This window comes from Dipodomys spectabilis, unplaced genomic scaffold (genome assembly GCF_019054845.1).
Source record: "Dipodomys spectabilis isolate Male_0828 unplaced genomic scaffold, ASM1905484v1 ptg000096l, whole genome shotgun sequence".
Taxonomy (NCBI): Eukaryota; Metazoa; Chordata; class Mammalia; order Rodentia; family Heteromyidae; genus Dipodomys; species Dipodomys spectabilis.
In genome coordinates, this window is record NW_024870773.1 from 211,456 (window position 1) to 236,648 (window position 25,193).

Below are 25,193 nucleotides of genomic sequence, written 5' to 3' on the forward strand. Positions count from 1 at the left end.
TAACTTTGCTTTAAAAAATTTTTTTTTGTCAGTCGTGGGGCCTGAGCGCTGTCCCTTAGCTCTTCAGCTCAAGGCTAGCCCTCTACCACTTGAGCTACAGTGCTACTTCTGGTTTTCTGGTGGTTTATTGGAGATAATTGTCTCATGGACTTTTCTTCCCAGGCTGGCTTTGAACTGCAATCCGCAGATCTTAGCCTCCTGAGTAGCTAGGATTACAGGCGTGAGCTACTGGCTCCTGGCTGTAAATTTGCTTTCTTTTGGCCTCTTTCTTCATGGATATTCTGTTGATGAGCACTACGTAATATACACTGGCTGGTTAGGGGGCTCGCCAAATGACCTAAGGAACAGAGATTTACTCCAGGGAGCTGTTAGGGCCACTGAACGAACCCCTCTAATTCATAGGAATTTTAGCTTTCTCTATTTTCTCTTCTCCATCTTCAAGAAATAGTTTTCAGTCTTTCACCTGAGTGAGAGTATCCCAGTGCCCACAGCCATCCTCCCATTCTTTCCCCCATTTTTGCTATTAAAACTTGCTTCCTTTTTGTAATTTTGCGTTTTTGTTTATTGAGTTTTCAGTAATACACAGAAGCATTTTTTTCTCTTGCTTTTTTTTTTTCTTGGCAGTTCCAGGGTTTGAGCTTGAGGCCTTGCACCGTATTACTTGAGCTACTTCCCCAGCCTCCAGAAGCAATTATATGTGTGTATACATATATATACACAAATATATATATGTGTATGTATTTACATGTATATTTGTATCCATTTCCTCATTCAAACTAAAACTTTTCCATTTTGAACTGAAAAAGAGCTAAACTACTTTAGTTTGATCATGTTACTCAAAATCTTCAGTTTATTCATGTTACTTGCATATACTTACTGTCTTACTGTGAGTTGTCTTTGTAAGTACGCCTTCCATTATGTACACCACAGCTCACTCCCTTTCCAGAATCAACTGCTTGAACCTGGCTTCTTTTCTGACCTCAAAGTCTTCTAGAACCACTGGTCTTTTAAGATACATCTTAAGTTTTACATCTGGCTTATTTTTATCATTTATAAAGAGAGACAATAATTGATTTACAGGTTTTTGTTTATGATGAGAATCAACTTAAATAATGCATGTAAAATATATTTGGAACACTAGAATGTACTCTATAAATATTAGTACTAATTTCCTATAAAGAAATCTTTTTTTTATTTTTGCAGTGGTGGGAGTGGAATCTAGAGTCTCATGCTTGCTAGGCAAGTGCTCTACCAGGCCCCACAGGACCAAGAATTTGTGAACCATTATTTGTGTTTTATGCTAAACACCTTTGTAAAATAAGAAAATATTTAAATTAAATAACATGTAATATTTAAAAATTTATACAATCTTTAGTATTTCCTATGTTATTTCTTTTTTTAATTTTTATTTTTTTATTGTGAAAATACAGAGGGGTTACAATTACATGGGCAAGATAATGAGTACATTTCTTTTTTTTTCTTTTTTCTTTTTTAGTTTATTTTTTATTGTGAAAATACTGTACAGAGGGGTTACAATTACATGGGCAAGATAATGAGTACATTTCTTATCAAGCATTGTAGCCTCCTCCTTTGTTTCCCCTTCCCATCCCTTCACATCCTCCCTCCACCCCCCCACCCAATTCTTCCCGCCCGCCCCACCAAAGTTGTAAAGTTAGTTTTCAACATAACGACTTGTACTTCTCATTGTTGCAATGGATCCACCTGTATCCCTATTTAAACGACTTGTTTTTCCCCTTCTCCTCCACAAATTATACTGACATGAAGTACAGTGAAAGCACTGGTTATACTGGGGGGGAGGGACATACAAAGCAACAAAGAAATTATCTTATAAATGCGTTAGAAACAATCACATGAAAGAAAAAAAAACATTTGAATACATATCTTAGGGTTCATTTCCCTAACATCACCTTATCTGACCTTTTCTGCTTGACTCAGACATATACTAGATATTGCAAATAAGGGAAACCATGGGACCTATGTTTCTTTGGGCTTGGCTTACTTCACTTAATATAATTTTTTCCAAGCCTTTACATTTCCTAATAAATGGGGCAATGCCATTCTTTCTGATGGAGGCATAGAATTCCATGTTATTTCTGACATTTATTTTTCCATGTAGTGATAGTTAAAATTTAAACATTTCAGGATGAGAAAGTAATATACTATTTTTATGGGGGGGGGTCAGTTTATCTAACAAATGCTATGTTGATTCATGCTTCTTTACGGAATGCTTTTACTTAGTTCAGTCAATCTTTTTATTTTTTTGTATCCCTCCTGGGGCTTGAACTCAGGGCCTGGGCATTGTCCCTGAGCTTTTTCATTCAAGGCTAGTACTTTACCATTTGAACCACAGCTTTGATTCTGACTTTTTTGCTGGTTAATTGGACATAAGAGTCTCATGCACTTTCCTGACCAGACTGGCTTCAAATCATGATCTTATATCTCGGCCTCCTTAATAGCTAGAATTACAGGTGTGAGCCACTGGCACTTGGCTTAGCCATTGTTTAAGAAAACTTCTTTCAGTTGATTAGTTGGGTTGTATTTAATTATGTTGCTATCTCTTCAGCAAGTTTTGTACTCCTAAATTATTTATAACGCATTGAAGATGTGACAGTATTTGATTGCCTTCAGTGAAATTGTCAATTTTCTTTCATTAATTTTTATTAATTAAATGTATAATGGCTTTAATTTTTCTCCTCTCCTTAAAATTTAGGATGCCAGAGAGTATTGGTGGATCTGCTAGTATCTTTAATGAGCTCAAGGACATGTTCAGAAGATCTAACCCTTCTTTTGAGGATATTTCTGGAAAAATCTCCTTGTATAGTAAATATGCTTTTAATTTTTGCATTTTCATTAATATCTTAATAAGGTACACTTTTTATTGTTTATAAACCACTAAGTTCTTTCTTTTTGATGGTAGCAATGGTTCTACAGTAATTCCATTTATTTGATTAGGGAACAGACTTGTGAAATAAGTTAAACAGCAATTAAGCTCTCAATCTTGTGAAGTCAGTCATGGTATAGCATCATGCAGAAAGCTGAAGAGTTTGTAAGGCCTCTGCTTATATCCCTCACTCAAAACTAATTGAGAGAAAAACACTTGTTTTTGTTTGGTAGAAATGATTTTGCAAGTAATTATCTCATTAATAAAGTTAATGATAACCCATAAATATTAGGTATGTATCACAAAGACATCTAAATTTAAACTGAGATTTGCAGTTTAAGAATGATGTGTCTGAATAGTGTGTGTTTTCTTTCATATGCAGAAGCTATATTTAAAATACACAGGGACAAGATAAGTTACACAGGACTCTGGGCATTCAGACACAGTGAAACCAAAGGAGGATACTCTTAGGGGAGGAACACAAAGGCACAATGCCTATGTGTCTCTTATCATATAAGATACTATTTGTTTAAATAAAAAAAGGAATGATGTGTTTCATATTTTAGCTAAACAAAAATGAAAAATTTAAAGATGTCAGACAACAGAATATTGATTTGTATGAGTATGTTTGTATTTTTAATGAAAGCTTTAATTTCAAGATTAAGATTTCATTTGTTTTTCTTTTTTTCTAGGAAATTCTTCTTCTGGGTATTTTGAGAATTGTTGAAAGTGATGCTGCCATGAGCCCTTCACAGTATCTGGCCTTCCCCTTGCTGCACACTCCAAGTTTAAGCAATGGTGTCTCATCACAAAAGTGTCCTGGCATTCTGAACAATAAAGCCATGGGCTTCCTGAGAAGGGCACGGATTTCCCAGGGCAGGAAAGAAGCTGGCAGAGAAGGTTTTCCCCATCATCTCCTTTCCTCTTGGCACATAGCCCCAGTCCACTTGCCGTTGCTGGGGCAGAACTGCTGGCCACATCTGTCAGAAGGTTTCAGTGTTTCTCTGTGGTTTAATGTGGAGTGTGCCCATGAATCTGAGAGTACTGCAGAAAGAGGAAAGAAAAGGAAGAAAAAGAACAGATGGTTGGTTTTACAGGACAGTAGTTTGGATGGAACAGGTATGATGGATCGTCTGATTTATACACTAAGGTTTTCAGATTGCAGTTTTTATTGAACCTAAAAGCTACATGGCAATGTTCTAACTGGCTCTTACATGCTCTTTACAGGTTTTACTTAATAGTGACAGGTCCTGAATTATCAAAACCTAGGTTTTCAGATAGCCTTAAAACCTCCATTTCCTCCTGTACTTTTTCATTGTGTGTATATGTAACTGATGCTGGCATAGTCAGCCACATTTCTTGCCTCATTTCTGGTCCTATTACTGGATTAGGGTGGCTCCTGATGTTAGGGAAAGGAGGAAATGTAAGCACCTCTTCTGTCTGCTGTGTTTCCCTGCTCCTGTTAACATTCCCCATTCTATCTTCTTTCTTTGTCTCAAATTCTCCTTCTTCTATGTTTTGCACTAGTGGTCCTGTTCCTCTGCCTGTCACTGAACATATCTCATCCATTCTCTGGAGTTAGAACCAAGTACATTTCTGTCTTCTCTGAGGAATTGTTATTGTGCTGCCTTGACAGTGCCTCTTGTTCTCCTGTGACCAGACTGTTCATTGAAAGCAATGTAGGGACTAGGAATTGCTGGTTAAATTCAGTGGTGGAATGCTTGTCTATCATATGTGAGGTCTCAGATTCCATCAGCAGAAACTTATGTGTACACATGAATGCACATGGCAGTAGGAAGAAAGTGAGTAGAATTATTAGGGAATATGGATTATATGAAATGACTGGATGGACAGATTTGAGGATTTATATGTACATGGAAGCTCAGGCCACAGTAAGTCTTCATTCCACAAATCTCACCCACCACTGGAGCGTGTTTTAGAACCTGGGGCTCTTCCCAGTGTTTGGTCTCTACCATCATGGTTGACATGGCAGTGTCATCTGATATCCATATTTGGGGTCTGAGTTTACTGGGCACGCTCATATTATTAGCATGGCATAATACTTGTGTACTTTCATGAGTTATTCTATGAAGCTGCACTTTTTTAAGATCTTAGCAGATAGTTTGGAATGCTGCAGGTGGTTATGAAGCCTTTTGTGGGTTGAGTATTGTCACCTAATCATAAGAGTTCTGAAACTATACCACATGTGATGGCATTGATGCTGTTGCTTTTTAACAAGCACTGAGTCATTTTGTATATGAGTTACTTTGCCTATCACCTTTTAAACAAATTTTTTAGAAGTACCAGGATTTGAATTCAGAGCTCTGTTTGTTAAGCAGGTGCTCTACTAATAGATCCATGCCCCTAGCCCTTTTTGCTTTCAAACTGTGACCATCGGATTTCAGAGTAGCTAGGATCACAAGAGTGAACCTATAGCACCCAGCTCTGCTCAGTTGTTTGTTTTTCATTTTTTGTTTTTTTCCACTCCTGGTGCTTGAACTTAGGGCCTGCGCACTGTCCCTGAGCTTCTTTTTGCTCAAGGCTAGCACTCTACCACTTGAGCCACAGAGCCACTTCTGGCTTTTTCTATGTATGTAGTACTGAGGAATGGAACCCAGGGCTTCATGCATGCGAGGCAAGCACCCTACCACTGAGCCACCTTCCCAGGCCTCTGCTCAGTTTTTGTGAGATGTTTTATTGATTATTCTAAATTTTTTTTCTCATAGAGAGCGACAGAACAGACGGTGGTGATTCCATAGACCCTGGTGAAAGACTAATAGAAGAAGGTTGTGTTCATCTGATTTCAGTGGGATCCAAAGCATTGATGATCCAAGTGTGGGCCAGTCCCCACAGGGGCACTTTTACCTTTCGGTATTGATGACCTCAACTTCTAACAAATAGATCATGTATTCAAATAATTTATGTAGGAGACATTAAAATGTGAAATCTTCTAATAAAGATCATTACAAAAAAAGAAAACTCATTTGAAAAAAAGAAGATACATTCTAACAGTTATTAATATCACTTTGGTAAAAGTATATAGTTTTACTCCAAAATTTATATTATGTTAATATTCTAATGTTTATGTTGAATATGAACCTTGATCCTATTTGTATAAAGCTCTATAAACCAAATGTGCTATTTAGGGATATGTTTGTAAATGTCATCAGATGCTTTTTTTTCTAGATGCTATCAGGAATCTGCAAAGTAGACTAATACATTCTGGCACTGAGACATTTATTATAACATGTATTTATTTTACTATGAACCAAATTGTATTGCAATTTCTAAAATGGCAATGACTATATAAGTAGAAATAACAAATTTATTTACAACTGGTTTCTAAATTATAAATACCAGGCAATGAGCTTCATATATTTTAGCTTATAAATTGAGATGATGATAAACTAAGTAACCAAGCAGGCTGTGTAGAACAATCTTGTTTGCTTTTTCAGTTAGCTTACTTTAAAAGAGAACTGGTTTTAAATGTCACTTTCATGTTGAGAGTTATAGCTTCTATACTGATGTGGAAATTTTCATTTTGTACCTTTCTTTTTTTCTGTAGCATGTGCATGGACTCAAACGATGATGCAAAAGCTGTTTTACTAGCACAAGCTGAATCACAGGAGAATATTTTCTTTTCAAGCAGATGGCAACATTTAGTTCTCACCTACCTACAGCAGCCACAAGGGAAGAAGAATGTTCATGGGAAAGTCTCCATCTGGGTCTCTGGGCAGAGGTATAGGAAGCAGTTTTAGAAAATACTTATGATCTCAGTTACAACTTTTAAGTTTAGCCCATTATTACTTCTGAAACTGATTACAGAAAACCATGCAAAACTTACTGTTTTAACATAGAAACTTAGATCACAATCTGGGTTTTTTTCTGTTGTACAAAATAAGTCTTCTATAGAAGTGACTGCTGAAAATTACTATAGTTAGCCTACCACGTCCATGGATTCTTCTGTATTTGTGGATTCAACAACCTTGGATTAAGTTACTCCAGAAAAAGTTGTGTCTATTATGAACTTGTTCAGACATTCTCCTTAAAAATATATAGTGTAAAGCCAGACACCGATGGCTCACATCTGTTATCTTAGCTACTTAGGAGGCTGATATCTGAGGATCGCAGATCAAAGCCAGCCCTGGTAGGGAAATCTGTGAGACTCTTATTTCCAGTTAACCACCAGAAAACTCTAAGTGGCTCTGTGGCTCAAGTGGTAGAGTACTAGCTTGAGCTGAAGAGCTGAGAGGCAGCGCCCAAGCCTAGAGTTCAAGCTCCATGTCTGCAAAAAATAAATTTTAAAAATTTTATATATATATATATATATATATATATATGGTGTAACTACTGTTTACAAAATTTTTTCATTATATTAGATTTTGGTAATCTAGATATGGTTTGAAAAACACAGAGATAAATGTAGGCCATATGTAAATAGGCCTTTTCATGTAAGAGATTTGAACATCCTTGGATACTGGTGTCTGTACAGAGTCCTGGAGCCAATCTCCTATGGATACTGATGGATGATTGGGTTTGGGGAGTATGCAGAAACCTGGACATTGAGATATTTATGTATATTACATATTAATCAAGAATTATAGAATCTCTAATTTTGTTGCTCAAACGATGATGCAAGTCTATTTATTATAAAATGAATCCATAGGGAATTATTCAAATAAAGTGAATATCTAAGTTAAATTAGGTTTCCAGAAGAAATTTGAGTGACATGTATGTCAGGTGACAGATTAGTTCAAGTCCTAGATATCTTCCAGGTGATAGATTCAGATAGAGTGTTATGTGAGTTTTACCTCACAGGAGAATTATAGACTGTCTGAATGCTGAATGAATTATATCAGGTGTCTTTCATTTGTAGGAGATGAGAACTCTTTTATTGAATAAAATAGCATAAAGGAGGGTATAGAACTCAAAACTAGTTGATAATAGAGGATCAGGTTGGCTAGAAAGTGTGAGTTGAATAATGAGAAAGAAAACTGAACAGGCAAGGTGAAAAGGAAACATTGAATGCCAAGTTAACATATCTAAATTTGATTAAATGGACCTTTTTTTTTTCTGGTCCTGGGTGCTATCTCTTTGTACTCAAGGCTAGTGCTCTACCACTTGAGCCACAGCACCACTTCTGGCTTTTTCTGAGAAGTTTATTGGAGATAAGATTCTCACTTTTGCCTGGGCTAGCTTTGTACTTCAGTCTCTAGATCTCAGCCTCCTGAGTAGCTAAGATTATAGGTGTGAAACACTGGCACCTGGCTAAATGGACCATTTTTTTTTTTATTGTGTACTTACAGTGTTACAGATCTTGTTAATGAAAAAAAACTTTTTTCACATATTTTTTCCAGGACCACTATGTGCCAGGCATTGAAGCAGTAAATATTTCATATTTGTTAAATTTTTTATTTTTTTTTTTTTGGTCAGTTGTGGGACTTGAACTCTGGACTGGGGCACTGTCCCTCAGCTCAAGTCTAGCACTCTACCACTTGAGCCACAGCGTTACTTCAAGTTTTCTGGTGGTTAATTGGAGATAAGAGTCTCACAGACTTTCCTGCCCGGGCTGGTTTTGATCTGTGATCCTCAGATCTCAGCCTCCTGCATAGCTAGGATTACAGGTATGAGCCACTGGTGCCTGGCTTTTTTATTCTTTTAAAATCATATTATGTAGTAATGCCACGAGATGGCACTTATCAATCAATCAATCAAGGCACTTATTTGTTCCACAAAAAATGATTTCAGATTATCTCTGTTTTTCCCTTTATTTAAAAAGTTCCTGGGGGAGAATGCAGGAAAGAAAGGAAGGAAGAAAAGAAAGAGAGAGAGAAAGCAAGCATATCCTACAAAATTAAGAAAAGTGAGGAGAGTGATGGGTTGGAAGGAATGAGTGAGAATTTTGAAAGGTATGACTTTGATCAAGATGTATTGTGTTCATAAATTGCTTTGTTGAATAACAACTACTTTGTACAATTAGTTAAAAATAAGTAAAAAGTTTCTGGTGAGGTGTCCATGTTTTATGCATGTAATCCTAGCTACTCAGAAGGCTGAGATCTGGAGGATCATAAATCAAGTCCATCCTGTGCAGAAAAGCCAGGAGATTCCATATCCAAAAGTAACCAGTTAAACGTCAGGCTTGAGGCACAGCTTAAGTGGTAGAGTACAAGCTGGGTGGGTGTGAGACCCTGGGTTCAAATCCCAGTATTGGAAAAAAAAATCCTATTAAGATAGCTGAATTTACCTTGTAAATATAAGCTAGCCATAAACTTTTAAGGTAAACACATGCAAAGTTAATTTTCTCAAAAGGAGTTTAACTGAGTTAGCTTATTCTAGGTCTTCATTGTACAAAAGACTTTACCTTGATAGGTAAAGTGAAGGTGAACCCTGTACTCAGCAGTTCCACTAGATGGCACAGTCCTCTTAGGTTTTGTATGTCTATGAAAAAGCCTTACTTTCTGGTACTGTCTTGCATTCCTAATTAGCCTTTATCCATGAAGAAAAAAGAGGAGGCTTATCAAAATCCATCATCTTTAGCACTGAAAAGACAAAATGTAGAAAGCACTTGCCTTTCAGTGGCTTGACTGAGTACAACTTGGAGATAATGCTTCTGTGATTGGACTTTGAAGGTCCCCTAGAGAACATAACACATTAGGAATTATTTGACAAAATGGGAAACTCCCTGGTAAAATTAGGAAAGTACACAAGGCAAAGACAACTTGCAGCAGATGTCTGGTCCTTCCTCCCATGGCCTGTTTTAGGGTCTCTAGCCATCTCTTCTGCTTCATGCCCTGTGGCTTGTGGACCACCAACACCTCCATCCAAGAGACAGTAGGTTCAGCTTTCTGTGCCTCTCCTGCCAGCCATCCAATACCAAACTGAGAAAAGTTTCTCATTACAAATCTTTCCTTGAAAATGCTTAGTTCAAATACTCCTAGAAGTCATTGACCTAACTTTGTTTTTATTTAGGAAGTCTGATGTCATTTTGGATTTTGTGCTTCCAAGAAAAACAAGCTTATCATCTGATAGCAACAAAACATTCTGCATGATTGGCCATTGTTTGTCATCCCAAGAAGAGTTTTTGCAGTTGGCTGGAAAATGGGATCTGGGAAATTTGCTCCTCTTCAATGGTACATATTTCCCTTGGAAGAAATATTTTAATATTTTCTAACCCCCCAGTATCTGAACAGTTGATATATAATGTAGAGATACCTCCCCAATATTATATCAATATTTTACAATCCTAGAAAATGCAGTATCATAACCAGGAAAGTTAGAATAGTTGTCTTGTTATACTAATTTGAAAATTGAGGGCTTAGCAGTTTTATCAGGATAGTAAAGAACTGAAAGAATCTTGTAAAGCCCTTTCATTTTCTCTTTTTATGAGAAATTCAACTTGGAGTGTTTTAAATAACTGGCTTTTTTTTGCCATTCAGGAGCTAAAATTGGTCCACAAGAAGCCTTTTACCTTTATGCTTGTGGACCCAACCACACATCAGTAATGCCATGTAAGTATGGCAAGTCTTCCATAGACTACTCCAGGTATATTAATAAAGACATACTGCGGTGTGAGCAAGTCAGAGAGCTGTTTATGACCAAGAAACAGGTGGACCTTGGCCTCTTAATTGTAAGTCTTGACTCTATAAGTTTTTAACTTTATTGTATGTATTAGCAGCAAGTAGAATGTTATTAGGCTGTCATTGAGACGAAGTTCTAGTAATAGAGAATTGTTTGGCAGTTATTTTACTTTATAGTAAGCTTATATATGTATTGAAACATGTAATAACCAATGAATTAGATTTATAAAGTTTTCCATTTTGTTTCTTAACATCATTTCATAGATTTTTTTTTTCCTGAAAAATTTGGAACACTTTGATCTCTGAACAAAATTTGTCTCATTCTTTCAACTTATATGCCCTTTTCCTTGGAATTATATTTCTCCAGTAGTGATATAAGTTTAATTCATTTTAGCATCATTCAGGAAAAAAAATTTTTTTTTTGGGGGGGGGTCCGGTCGTGGGGCCTGAACTCTGGGACTGGGCACTGTCCCTCAGCTCTTCAGCTCAAGGCTAGCGCTCCACCACTTGAGCCATAGCGCCACTTCCAGCTTTTTTCTTTTTGCTTATGTGGTGCTGGGGAATTGAACCCAGGGCCTCATGCATGCAAGGCAAGCACTCTACCACTGAGCCACCTTCCCAGCCCCAGGAAAAAATGTTTATAAGTGAAAAGAAGAAACTTTTAGCCCAGTGTATTAAATCATTCATTGTATTTTCTGTCGATACTTACATACAAATATTCAGTTTTAATAATATATGGTTAGCAATAAATACCAATACTCTGTTGTAATACTCGTGTTACTCAGATGTGTTTTCAGGTTTTAAAAAACTTAATTAATTATAAGTTAATAATTAACTTAATTATTCCTTAATAGCCATAAAAACTAGGAATTTTGCCTTAAAAGTATTTCTAGTTTTGTCAGGTACTGGTAGCTTGTGCCTGTAATAGCAGCTACCCAAGAGGCTGAGATCTGAGGATCACAGTTTGAAGCCAGCCTGGGTAGGAGAGTCCATGAGACTTTCTTTTAAATTTTATTTTAATTGTAAAGATGCTATACAGAGAGGTTACAGTTAGTTACATGACCATGAGACTCTTTATCTCCATTTAATCACCAAAAAGTAGAAGTAGAGTTGTGGCTTAAGCAGTAGAGCACTAGCCTTGAGCACAAAAGCTCAGAACAGCGCCCAGGCCCTAAATTCTAGCCCTGGGACTGGCCAAAAACAAAACAAACAAAAACAGTATTGCTAATGTTGCTAATATGAAAATCTCTATTGCTTTTTTGCATTATTTTACTATTTTGTCCTACTACACACATGATGAAGAAAGAGAAAAGAAATCCAAGTAGATATCTACTTACTAACTGCAGAACCTAAAGACCTGAGATTAGATATATCATTCTTTTATTAAGTATATGTTCCTTTTCTCCCTAAGGAATGTGAGGAGTAGTAGCTGCCACTTGTCAGGGGCTAGGGATGCCAGGTGGTCTGTAGTACATAGGCCCTGCTATGGCCAGATGACATCTTCTCCAGTGCCCCTTACTGAGACAGCATGCTTAGGGAAATGGTTTCAGCTTGAGTCTCCAGCCACATCACTATGAGGGTTTGTTTTAACATACACCGCCATGCCAAAATTTCTACTTGGGTAGATCTCAAATGTGGCCCAAGAATTACCTTTATAATAAACTCCTGGATGATGCAGGCACAACTGGTTCGGAGCCGTACCTTGAGAACTTCTGCTTCAGGGGTACTGAGGCACCAAGCTTACACACCACAAAAAATTGTTTGTTCCAGAAATAGTCTTATCTTCCTTTCTGATTTGTTTTGTTGTCATGAAAAATATTACATTGTTCCAGAAAATATAAGTTGTGTTCTTCCTACCTCATTGTCCCTCATAGCTGGCACTTACAAGCATGCCCCACCATGCTTCTTTTATTCTTTAATGTGGGATCTTGCCAAATTTCTGCTTAGGCTAGCCTTAAACTGCAAAGCCAATAGACCTTCTAGCTTTGCCTCCCAAGTAGCTGGAATTATAATTATGACTTACCTGACCCCTAATTTATCTTCTAAAATATTTCAGAGATGCTTAAGGGGGAGCCAGATTAGATGCTGATTGAAACTGCTTTCTGCATAGGAGAGCGAGGTCTGCTTAGTTTTATTTTATTGTGCTGGCAGTTTGGAGTTTTATGAAAATAGAAAGATCTAGTTTGCATTCACTTCTAAATGGATAGCCAGCCTCTGAGCAAACCACAGCCAAGAATGTGAGTAAACAAATGCAGAGTTCCTGTGTTCCTGTCTTTTCTTCTTCCAGCCCTCCTCCTCCTCCCCCCTCCTCCCCCCCCCCTCCTCCTCTCTCCCCCCTCCTCCTCTTCTTTCTTCTCCTTTTTTTGTGTGTGTTCCAGTCCTGAACTTAGGACCTAGGTTCTGCTCCTGAGTTGTTGGTTTTTCTCTCTCAATGCTAGTGCTCTACCACTTGAGTCACAGCCCCACTTCCAGCTTTTTTGGTGGTTAATTGGAGATAAGTCTCATGGACTTTCCTGCCTGGGCTGGCTTTGAACTATTGTCCTCAGATCTCAGCCTCCTGAGTAGGTAGAATAACAGGCATGAGCCACCAACATCTGGCAAGTTCCTGTGTTTTCGTTTAGAATGGTACCTAGTATACAATGAGTATGGCAGAAGACCTAGCTGTAACTAGTAGTAATGTTAAGTATGATTTTATGTATATTCTGAACTGATCAAAGCTGGGCCCTACTCACCTTTCCTTTATTAGTCACAGCTCAATGAAGCTGATCATTTCCTTTAATGGGAAATAGCCCCTTGCTTCTTGTGTGTCCTTTTTAGTGTAGATGTCATCTTTTAAAAACAAAGACAAGCCGGGCGCCGGTGGCTCATGCCTGTAATCCTAGCTACTCAGGAGGCTGAGATATGAGGATCGAGGTTCAAAGCCAGCCCGGGCAGGAAAGTTCGTGAGCCTCTTTATCTCCAATAAACTGCTAGAAAACCGGAAGTAGTGCTGTGGCTCAAGCGGTAGAGCACTCGCCTTGAGCTGAAGAGCACAAGTACAGCGCCCAAGCCCAGAGTTCAAACCCCATGACCGACAAAAAATACATACATATATACATACATACATACATACAGACAGACAGACATACATAAAAATAAAAACAAAGACAAAAGTAGTTTGATATCTTCATTTTCAAGTATTTATTTGCTAGCCGGTAGCTCACCTTTTAAGCCTTGTGTTGTTACTGAAGGAAAATATTTGTCTTTTAGGAAAGTCTTTCAGTTGTGTATACAACTTACTGCCCTGCTCAGTACACAATCTATGAGCCAGTGATTAGACTCAAAGGTCAAGTGAAAGCCCAGCTTTCTCAAAGACCCTTCAGCTCAAAAGAAGTCCAGAGTATCTTACTAGAACCTTCTCAGCTGAAGACCCTCCAGCCTACCAAGTGCCAGACTATCCAGGGCATCCTGCATGAGATCGGTGGAGTGGGTACATTTGTATTTCTCTTTGCTAGGGTAAGTATCCTCATTTCAGATTACTTGGGGATTATGAAAAAAGCTATAGTATTAGACTTTGAAGACAAAAGTCATAAAATAAAGATGATATTGAGCCTTCTGCCACAGATGGTTTAAGATTTTAGAAATTTCTATTATTCACAAAGGTGATTAAAACATATAACTATTAAATGATGTGATTTTAAATTGCCTTTGGAAAGAAAAAAATTGTTGTTACTGTAGTAATATGAAAGAAATGCATTTGTTCCTTAAGCTTCCCAATGCATGGGGGAAATAAAACGGCAGTCAGCGGTGGAAAAATAATTTGTTTGAATTTGTGTTTTTTTTCTTTTTTAAAGAGAAGAAATACTCAAAAATGGTAAAGGCTTTAAGTACCATTTAAAAAAGGCTTTTTAGTTATTTGAAGATAGGAATGCCATCTTCCCCAACACAGTGAACAATCAGTTATTGCATATTGACTATTTCAAGGATTGCTGAAATCTGTAACAGGGGCACACATATGGCACATAATTTCAACTTCCTCGAGTCCCTGTTTCTTCCACCCAAAAGCAATCTTGACACTTCATCCTCAGAATGCCATCTTTGTTTATCCCAAGTCTAACGTGCCTAGTCTCTCTATAACTGACTAGTTTTCTGTAATGGAATCCCCTTTGAAATGGGTTTTGTAGTTAGGAGGTGTATGAATCTGTCATTAGGTGTTCTTGCTAGCTTTGCCCCGTACTTGGAATTCTGTCTTTCTTGCCTCTTCTTCTTTTTATACTTTACTTCTGATCTATTATCTAGTTCATGGATGTTCCACTCCTGTTTTAAAAGTGAATGCCCCACATTTAATACCTCATAGATATTTTTTGGTCTCCTTTTATACTAGTGTATAAATTCAAAATGTATATCCTTGATTTCTCTTCTTTCGCCTATGTATTGAATATGATTTTGTTACGATTACTGTTACACACTGGGTGATGGAGGAAATGGTTAGATTAATATTGTTGACACATTTATGAACTACCAATAAGACTTTTAAAGTTTGTTTAAAGTATGTTTTCACACTTTAAACTTAGATACGGAATAGCCATCCACTTCTGTACCAAAATAGAATTTAAGCTAGGAGCTGGTGGCTCATACCTCTAGCTATTCAGAGCAGCTGAGAAGCCAGCCTAGGCAGGAAAGTCCATGAGACATTTACCTCCAATTAACTACTTAGAAAAGGCTGGAAGTGGTGCTGTGGCTCAAGTGGTAGAACGCTAGCCTTGAGGGCAGAGGCTCATGGACAGCACCTAGGCCCTGAGTTCAAGCCCCAGGACTGGCAAGAAAAATAAAATAAATAAATAAAAAATAAAAATAGAACTCAGTTTCCTTAAAATTCTAACCTGCAAAACCTACCTCTTTGAGTGTGATCTACAGTCAGAGGAAGCCCTCCTTAGCTATGCCCTGAGCTCCAGGAGACCTTTACCTTCCCCTGGCTATGCCCCACCCACCACCCTTCATTCCTGCTCTCTCCGCAGAGTTGGGGTCTCCTTCCAGCCCAGCTTCTATCTGTGTAGCCATCTCAAAACAGCAGAGCAGAGGGGTCAGAAGTAGGTTATATGTTCTTGTCGTCATGTTTACCTTTTTATCACAGTTATAAGTCTGTTTCTTACACACAGCTGATGTCTGAAGTGGTGGATTTGAAGTGCAAGGCACAGTATGTGGCTTTTATTCGATTTACCTGTTTGCTAGACTGGAGTTCCCAAGAGGACAAGCATCTTGCCTCTTTCTATCTCCACAACACTTGATGGCAGAGCCTGTTTCCTTCCTGACCATTGAAAACATGGGACATTCTGCTCACATTTCAGATCACTAAGAATAAAATGCTTTTTAGGTTGTTACAGTTGTTTTACTTCATTTATAGAATATTTGAAAGACTAACACACATAGAATTTATGCCTGTCTTTCAGTTTTGTTTATTCACAATTCTTAAATAGTTATAGTGTGAGCATTAAAAATAAGTGTTCAGATGGTGGCCCACACCTGTAATCCTACATATTCAGGAGGCTGAGATCTGAAGATTGCAGTTATAAGCCAGCTGAGACTCTTATCTTCAATTAACTACTAAAAAAGCAAAAAATGGAGTTACGGCTCAAGTGGTAGAGAGCTAGCCTTGAGCAAAAATGCTCAGGGACAGTGCCCAGGCCCTGAGTTCAAGGGGACCAGCACACAAATAAAAAGGTTGCAGAAACTAATAGTTTAATATGATACAATGGTTAAGGTTTTACTCTTGACAGATTAGGAGAAAATTATTTCCACTTTTGCTTTTAGGTTGTTGAACTAAGTGGCTATGAAGAAACTCAAGCATTAGCACTGCAAGTGATGCTGTCTCTAATTAGATACAGTCAACAGAGAGTACATGAACTAGAAAATTGTAATGGCCTTTCTATGATTCATCAGGTGTTAATCAAACAGAAGTGCATTGTTGGCTTTCGAATTTTGAAGGTAAGCCCTCATTAAGTGTATTCTCATGGTTTCTATGCAGTTGTTCTTACCTTATATCAAACTCTTCCAGAAACAGTTTATGTTTTAGTACTTCTACAGAAAATGAAGGAAACTCACTACTAGTGTATATTTAATCAAACCGAGTTATTCCCCTGATTCTTTGCCTCTTTAAATACGTATGTTTTTCTCTGGACTCAAAACATTTGAGGTCTGGATAGAACATGGGTGTCCTCAGGCCTGCCCACCTGTTGTAGACAGCATGTTGTAGTGCTTCTGTAGTTACTTTTTAAGTTACTGACATCCACATCAGTCTTTGCTGGCATCCTGTCATAGTTGTCAAATATTTGAGAAATTAACAGCACTGTGAAAGTATTTAATAGCTGTAAAAGCAAAAGATGAATCTTCTACTCTTGTCTCCACCCACCTCTTAAAGGATTAAGATCCCAACTTTGTGGCATGAATTCTTACTGCTAATAGTTGATTAACTGAATTTTAAAATAATAGTCAGATATAGTGGTGTATTGCCCATAATCCCAGCACTTGAGATGGACATCACAGGATTACCAGTTCAAGGCTAGCCTAAATTACATAGTTCAAGCTAGTTTGAGCTACATAATGAGACCTTGTCTCAAAAAAACAAAAACAAAAAAAAACAAAACAAAACTAAGGACAGCCAGGTGCTGGTGGCTCATGGCTGTAATCCTGCTACTCAGGAAGCTGAGACCTGAAGATTGTGATTCAAAGCCAGACTGAGCAGGAAAGTCTGTGAGACTCGTATCTCCAGTTAATTGCCCAAAAGAAGCTAAAAGTGAAGATGTGGTTCAAGTAGTGGAGCACTATCTTTGAGCAAAAAAAAAAAAAAAGCCCAGGGACAATGCCCAAGCCCTGAATTCCAAGTTCAAGCCCCAGCCCAACACCAAAAAAAAAAAAAATATATATATATATATATATATATATATATATATATATATGTCGAGAGAGAGAGAGAAAGGGGAGAGGAGGAGCAAAGCCTAAATTCAGCTATCTGGTTATCAGCTTCCATATCGCTAAAAGGAAGCCTTTAGTAATAGTTTGTATCTCACAGGGATGTCAGTAGGATTAAACATCTAAAGCTTGGGAAGTATTTCACATTCTTCCCAACCTGGAAATATTGTGGTTTATGTTGTTTTCAGAGAGAGAGAGAAAGTGAGAGAGAGAGAGAGAGAGAGAGAGAGAGAGAGAGAGAGAGAGAGATCAAAGTCTGATACAAGGTCTGGGACTCAGAAAAAGAGGAGGATATAGCTCAGTGGTAGAGTGCTTGCCTAGTATAGTCAAGACATGGGGTTCAATCCCCAGCATTGCAAAAATAAAAAAGTAAGAATAAAGTGTGGATTGTTTCACACTATGTTTGGAACTAAGTAATCATTTTCAAATATTTGAAAGTTTAGGATATTTTATTTATTTGAGTTGTTTTGCAAAATAAAGCTGCTGTATGTAAGTTGAATCATGTATTAGTTTTCCTTTGAATAGAATGTTATAGTGCTAGGACTGAAAGCTTAATATTTTGCTGAAATAGTTGTTTAATCAGTTATTACTGCATTTTACATTAATACTAATTTCCACAGACCCTTCTGGAAGGCTGCTGCGGTGAAGACATCATCCACATCACTGAAAATGGAGAATTTAAGTTGGATGTTGAGTCAAATGCTATTATCCAAGATGTTCAGCTATTAGAGCAATTGTTGCTTGACTGGAAAATGTGGAGTAAAGCAAAGGCATGTCATCTTTGCTTTTCTTTCTGATATTTTTGTAGGAGAGTCTACACAGCACAGAATCTGCAAGCGTATAATTCAGAAGTACTAGGTGCATTCACAATTTGCACAGCCATCACCAACCTTTACCTCCAGAAATCTTTTGGTCTGGTCCACCAGGTGGCTTTTGCAAAAAACTAGAATGTCTAGAATTATTTAAAATATAACAATGTTATCCAAGAATTATTGAAAATTCAATTAAAAATAGATTATTCCCAAATTTGGCAGTAGTCATTAAAAATTTATAAGTACCAACAAGTTGTAAAACAAAAATTTTAATTACTTAAATCTATCATTAATAAAAAAAATTAGTAGTAATATACTAGAGGAAAGAGAATTGTTTTTCTTTTCTTCTTATGGAAAATTATATTATTAAACTGTTTCTATCTAAAAAGGCAACTAAAGAGTTTGACCCAGAACTTTATAAAAATATTAAAAAGGAGTGTCAAGTAACTAAACTGCCTTTTTGTATTTTGTGTTCTTGATGACTTTTGTCCTTTTAAAACATTTATGATCTTGGAATTTCTCATTCTGAATAAATATTTGCTTTCAGATCTAAAATTATTTCAGATCAAAATATTTTTAATATTATAGAGACAGAAAATAACACAGGGATGGCAAATGTAAACAAGTTAGATCAAAGGCAGTATAAATATGTAATAAACTCTATGCGCAGTTGGAGATTAGAAGAGCTAACTAAATGTTGAACTTTTTAGTATTTCCAAAAAGCAAGCAAATTTGAGGTTGTTTGAATTCAGAAGTGATGAAACGTACATACACTAATATGAATTTGAAATTAGGGTTTTCTTCTCTAATTAATTTTGTGGGTGTCGGCTTTAGTGGGGCTTGGACTGAAATGCCTGGGAGCTCTTCCTTGGCTTTTTCATTCAAGGCTAATATTCTACTGCTTGAGCTACAGCTTCACTTCCAGCCTTTAGAGGGTTAACTGGAGATAAGAGACTAGTGGACTTTTCTGTCTGGACTAACTCTGAACTGCTTATACTTAGATCTCAGCCTCTTGAGTAGCTGGGATTATAGACATGAGCCACCAGTGCCCAGCTAATTATTTTTAAGCTAAATTTTGTTGTTTGGGTTTTTTGCTCATTGTTTGTTCATGTGTCACAGTTTTATTATTTTGGTACTGTCAGACCTGAATCAAGTGTTCAAACTTGGGCTTCCAATCTTCCAGCTACTGAATGGTCTTTTTTAAATTTTTATTTATTTTTTATTGTGAAAATACTGTACAGAGGGGTTACAATTACATGGGCAAGATAATGAGTACATTTCTTATCAAGCATTGTAGCCTCCTCCTTTGTTTCCCTTTCCCATCCCTTCCCATACTTCTCCCGCCCTCCTACCCACCAAAGTTGTAAAGTTCGTTTTCAACATAACAACTTGTACTGCTCATTGTTGCAATGGGTCCACCTGTAACCTTATTTAAACGACTTGTTTTTCCCCTTCCCCTCCACAAATTATACGACATCAAATACAGTGAAAGCAGCCTCTTGAGTAGCTGGTATTATAGACATGAGCCACCAGTGCCCAGCTAATTATTTTTAAACTAAATTTAGTTTGTTCATTGTTTGTTCATGTGTCACAGTTTATTATTTTGGTACTGTCAGATCTGAATCAAGTGTTCAAACTTGGGCTCCAATCTTCCAGCTACTGAATGGTCTTTTTGTTGTTTTATTTCATTTTATTCCAGTATTAAAGTCAGAACTCTGGAGCTCTTGCTCAGCTTTTTCCACTCATGGTTGGTGCTCTATCACTTGAGCTATGCCTCTAGTCCAGCATTTTGCTGGTTAATTTAAAAGAGAGTCTGGAAGACTGAGCTGACTTTGAACCAATTCCTCACATCTCAGCCTTCTGAGTAGGTAGAAATACAGTCACGAACCATCAATGCCTGTCTTTTGTTTTTTTTTCTTTGCCAGTCCTGGTGCTTGAACTCAGGGCCTGGGCTCTGTCCCTGAGCCTCTATGGGATCAAGGTAGTGCTCTACCACTTAAGCCACAGTGCCACTTCTGGTTTTTTCTGTATATGTGGTACTGAAGAACCATACCTGGGGCTTCATGCATGCTAGGCAAGCACTCTACCACTGAACCACATTCCCAGCCCAATGCCTGTCTTCTTTTAGGTCATCTTGGTTCTATCTTTTGAAGAGAGAGGCTTTGGTTAGAGTAGTGATATATGTATGTATGCATATGCACATATATTTGTGTATATATATTTGTATATAATATATATATTTTGTAATGGTTTTATGTGTCTATGCACATATACATACACATATATATCCTGGTGGCTTTTCATTGTTCATTACTGTCAGATAGTGACGAGAAATAGTAAGAACTGTAATCCATGCCAGGTAGTTTTGTGTTTGGTTAACAGCTTGTTGAAAGGCCATTCAGGGTAATAAGATGAAGTGAAGATGATCTTTTAATATTAGTTATCTATGTCAGAGCTCTTTTTCTCTAGTAATATGGATAATTTAACTGATTGACCTTCAAATGATACTTTCTTTGCAGTTTGCAATTGTTCAAAAAATTCTGTGGTTAATCTAAAAATGCAGAATTGGTTCTGAAATCATTTGGTAAAATTCTGTGTATATGTGACTTAGTGTTGTAATTTATGTATTTTTAGTAACACTACTCTGAACAAATTATTAAAAAACAATTACATTGGTGATACATTTCTTTAATTGGGATATGTACCTCAAGATAATTCACCTTTTGAAAATATTTATATAGGGCATAAGTATAAATGGCATAGATAGAATAATGCACTAAATCACTTAATATAATATTGCAGTACTAGATCTAATGATTTAATACAAAATATTTAGAAAGGACTCATTAATACAAAAAATAGAGCTGATCGCCAGTGACTCATGCAACTCAGGACGCTGAGATCTGAGGATCAGGGTTCAAAGCCATCTTGGGCAGGAAAGTTCATGAAACTCTTATCTCCACTAAACCACTAGAAAACCAGAAGTGGTGCTGTGGCTCAAGTAGTAGAGCACTTGCCTTGAGCTGAAGAGCTGAGGGACAGCACCCAAGCCCAGAGTTCAAGCCCCATGACCAACTATAAAAAGAAATAGTAGTTAGGGAATAAATTTCAAGGTTGACTTTTCTCAAATAAATTTAATGTTTGATACTGAATATTTATCCATTGTAAGAGTGTTACATTGCAAGTCTAAAAAGTCTGTAGCATGGTTTTCAGTAGTTGTGTGTTAATTGGTGTGTTTCTTTTCTCAGCAAGGAGTGTGGGAAACTCTGCTAGCTGCACTAGAAGTCCTCATTCGGGTTGAGCACCCGCAGCAGCACTTTAATATTAAGCAGCTACTGAAAGCTCAAGTGGTTCATCGCTTCCTACTGACCTGTCAGGTTTTGCAGGTACTTGCCACACAACTTTACCTGGGAGAGGTGTACTGCAGTTGTTTCTGTTTACTAATTCAGTTCTATGGACAAGCAGTCTTTGCAGCATTCTTCATGGAATTTTTTTCCTCTTTTTCATCTTATTTACGCTTGGTCTTCTAACTCTTGCTTCTTGATAACACTGTTACCTTTCCTACCTCAAATTACACAAGAACAACTACTAAATTTCTGAGATGTTTCTTTATGTTGGAATATAATAATTTTATATGTGATGTAACTGCTTGAAACCAACTATAGTTGATAAGTCTTAATCAACTTGAAAGTACATATTGGTGTTTCAATAACTGTTATTTGGAAGTCTATTTTAAAATTAGAAACTTGAAAAACTAAAATATAATATAGTGGTTTTGAGCCAGGCATGGTGGGACACACCTAGGATCCCAGTGCTACGGAGGCTGAGGCAGAAAGATTGTGAGTCCTGTATTCTTGAAATGAGAGATCAGACTCCTTAGAGAACCATGTGAGAAAGAGCACATTACATTAGTATGACTAGTGTTCTATCAGAAAAATCCCACTTCTAGCTCCATAGCAGCAGTGGTAGAAGAGGAAGTGATAGTCATGTGGCATAGTGAGAATTCACTAACAGTAACTGACCTTTTACAGTTCATGCACTCAAAATTTTCAAAGTTTGAAACAGTTCTGATTTTTTACTTATGGATGCTTAGTTATAAAGTCTATGAAATGTTCTAAATCTATGAAATCTGAAACTTCTAATCCCACACATTTTGGATAAGGAATGCTCAATCTTTATGAGTTGGTGTCATTTAATCCTCAAAACAATCTTATTAAATAGTTATATGTTATAAAAAGTGAGGCTTGGAAATACTATATGATACCCCTAACATCATACAGAAGGCGAGTGAAGGAGTTATAATGCAAACCTAGGCTCTTTGGTTTTTGTAGTTCATGCATGTAAGTAATATACTATAACTTTGTTTCGGTTTAGCAAAGTTAAATGGGCTAGAATGCAAATGCCATCAGTTTTAGTGAACTTTTAATGGTCAGGTTATTCAAGCTGAGAAAGAGCAACTCAATAGCAAATAGAGTCAACCTAGAGTAGTAAACAAGCAGAATTCTATCTTAAAAAGAATATATGTTTAAATGAATGGTTGACAGTTAAATGGTCAATAGTTCTCTTTAAATCTAAAGACAGTTTGATGTTTGTTTTTTGTTTTTAGGAACACAAAGAGGGGCAGCTTACATCCATGCCCCGAGAGGTTTGTAGATCATTTGTGAAAATTATTGCAGAAGTCCTTGGATCTCCTCCGGATTTGGAATTATTGACAGTTATCTTCAATTTCCTTTTAGCAGTTCACCCTCCCACTAATACTTACGTTTGCCACAACCCCACAAACTTCTACTTTTCTTTGCACATAGGTAGGTATAATTACTTTTGTTGGATCTTGTCTCTACTGTTGTCTTATTCTTTCCACATCTAAATTTGTTGTGATACTAATGTAATGGCCTTCTTGTGTTAGAAATTGCCCTGATTACATACTAGGTGGGGTCAGGCAGAGGGTTTAAAGGTAAATCATGCACATCTGTGCCTCCAGTGAGCTTACCAACCGAAAAGAGAAGGGACTCATACATTCAAATAGCTGACCAAAACAATGTGAGGTAAGTATTTAATGGATACAGAAGGCAAATGAGTTCTCCTTGGGGAGAGTGCTTCATCAGAACATTAGGCTATATGGTATCTGTGTGGTCATTGAAGAATTTAGGCAGATTCCAGTAGGTAGCTTGAAGAACTAGCATTTCAGGCAAAGAGAATGGCCTAAAGGGAAGGAAAAATAGACCAAATAAGAAATAATGTATTTTACCTAAGTATGGGGGTCTATAAAATAATATTGAGAAATAACATCGTAAGTATAGTTTGAAACCATCTTTCTTTTCTTTTTCTTTCTTTTTTTTTTTTTTTTTTTGGGGGGGGGGTCCGGTCATGGGGCCTGAACTCTGGGCCTGGGCACTGTCCCTCAGCTCTTCAGCTCAAGGCTAGCGCTCTACCACTTGAGCCACAGCACCACTTCCAGCTTTTTTCTTTTTGCTTACGTGGTGCTGAGGAATCGAACCCAGAGTCTCAGGCATGCAAGGCAAGCGCTCTACCACTGAGCCAACTTCCCAGCCCTCTTTTCTTTTTCTCTCCTATGAATTTATTATATGAGTCCTTGAATATAAGGCTAGAGAGTATGTACTTATATTCCAGAGTCTTTGAAGGGGTTGTGTTGGTTTGCTTGTTTATTTTTAAACAAAGGACTATGATCTAAGTAAATTATTACTGTAGGATTCAGTAGTGACACCAGAGTAGACCAGTTATATCATTAGTAGGAGACATTAAATAATAAAATTTGGGCGCAGTAGCAGTGGAACTGGAAAGAAGAAATAAATGGAGAAATGAGCTTAAAATGGGATGGCTCTATGATGTTAGGGAAGAGGATACTGACTGGTTTTGTGATACATGCTTCATTTGAATGCCCTGGCATAATCAGGTAGCAGGCAGATGGAAGGAAGGCTTATAACATGGGGCAGGTACCCACACAGAAGCTCTGAAAATAGATGGGACTACTAATAAGTAGTAGATAGAAGTAGAAGCTAAGGATAGAACTGTTAGCATTATTACCTAGAGAGGACAGTAACATCAAAGACAGTACCAGAGAAAGATGGAAAATTCAGTTTTTATCATATTACTAGGAAAGTCTAATGTGGTAATTAAGCAATCAACAGTGAACATATGGGAAAGCTAGTAAGTTTAAAATTCAAAGCAGCTGGTACAATAGCTATTTTAGGATATGTAATGAATGGATAAAATGATAAAACAACAAGAAAAGTCCAAATGAAATCAGACAGCATGACCTCATTTATGTTCAGTGCATTTAGTGGTAAAGTGCTTATGCAAGATAGTTACAAAAATGAGTAAAATATGGTTCCCTCCATTAAGAGGCTTCTAGCCAAGTATGGGGAAAAAGATCTAAGCAGATGATTGCAGCACAGTGAAAGCCATAGTGTTAAAAGCACAGGGATGTGGAAATCAGTATTCTGTTTTCTAGAGGCACAGAGTAGGGTGAGGGTTAAGGTGAGATTCCCTGCAGGAGGCCATACCTGCCCAAAGGAAGGACATATTACAGTGGAGGAGAGGGCTTGATAAGAGTTCAAGCTGAAACGTAATGTGGAAAAACAAGCTGGAGAGAGACGCACAGATCATGGGCAGCCTTGTAGATAAGAAGCTGGGAGTTTGCCCAAGTTGCTGAGGGGGTAAGAGGCAGAGTTTTAAGGCGGAGTTGACATTCAGTGAAGAGAATTCAGTAGCTTTAAGGACTTTAAAGTGGCAGATGTCCACCAAGACGCCGTTTAGAAGTCTCTGACAGTAACCAAGATCAAACAGCTGTATTATATCACTCTGAGGGGAGCAATTTCAGAAACCGAAGTGAAGTCAGTAGAACCTGCTGACTCGTGTCAAGAATGTAGAGGAGACCTGGGGTCCAGGTGGCCCCACCCTATATAGGAATGGAGGGAACCAGGAATAATTGAC

The 25,193-nt window shown here is 37.4% G+C and overlaps 1 protein-coding gene across 1 annotated transcript in view; it reads left to right on the plus strand.

The window, feature by feature from the left end:
• The window catches only part of Lyst (lysosomal trafficking regulator), a 144,170-nt gene that overhangs the window by 46,363 nt on the left and 72,614 nt on the right, over positions 1-25,193 (plus strand). Inside the window, exons 11-21 of the mRNA XM_042685962.1 lie at positions 2,732-2,841; positions 3,595-4,021; positions 5,629-5,773; positions 6,468-6,641; positions 9,872-10,032; positions 10,339-10,529; positions 13,729-13,974; positions 16,270-16,443; positions 18,048-18,197; positions 21,488-21,625; positions 22,846-23,044. Coding sequence (XP_042541896.1) covers positions 2,732-2,841; positions 3,595-4,021; positions 5,629-5,773; positions 6,468-6,641; positions 9,872-10,032; positions 10,339-10,529; positions 13,729-13,974; positions 16,270-16,443; positions 18,048-18,197; positions 21,488-21,625; positions 22,846-23,044 — 2,115 coding nt within the window. The remainder of the gene's footprint in view (positions 1-2,731; positions 2,842-3,594; positions 4,022-5,628; positions 5,774-6,467; positions 6,642-9,871; positions 10,033-10,338; positions 10,530-13,728; positions 13,975-16,269; positions 16,444-18,047; positions 18,198-21,487; positions 21,626-22,845; positions 23,045-25,193) is intronic.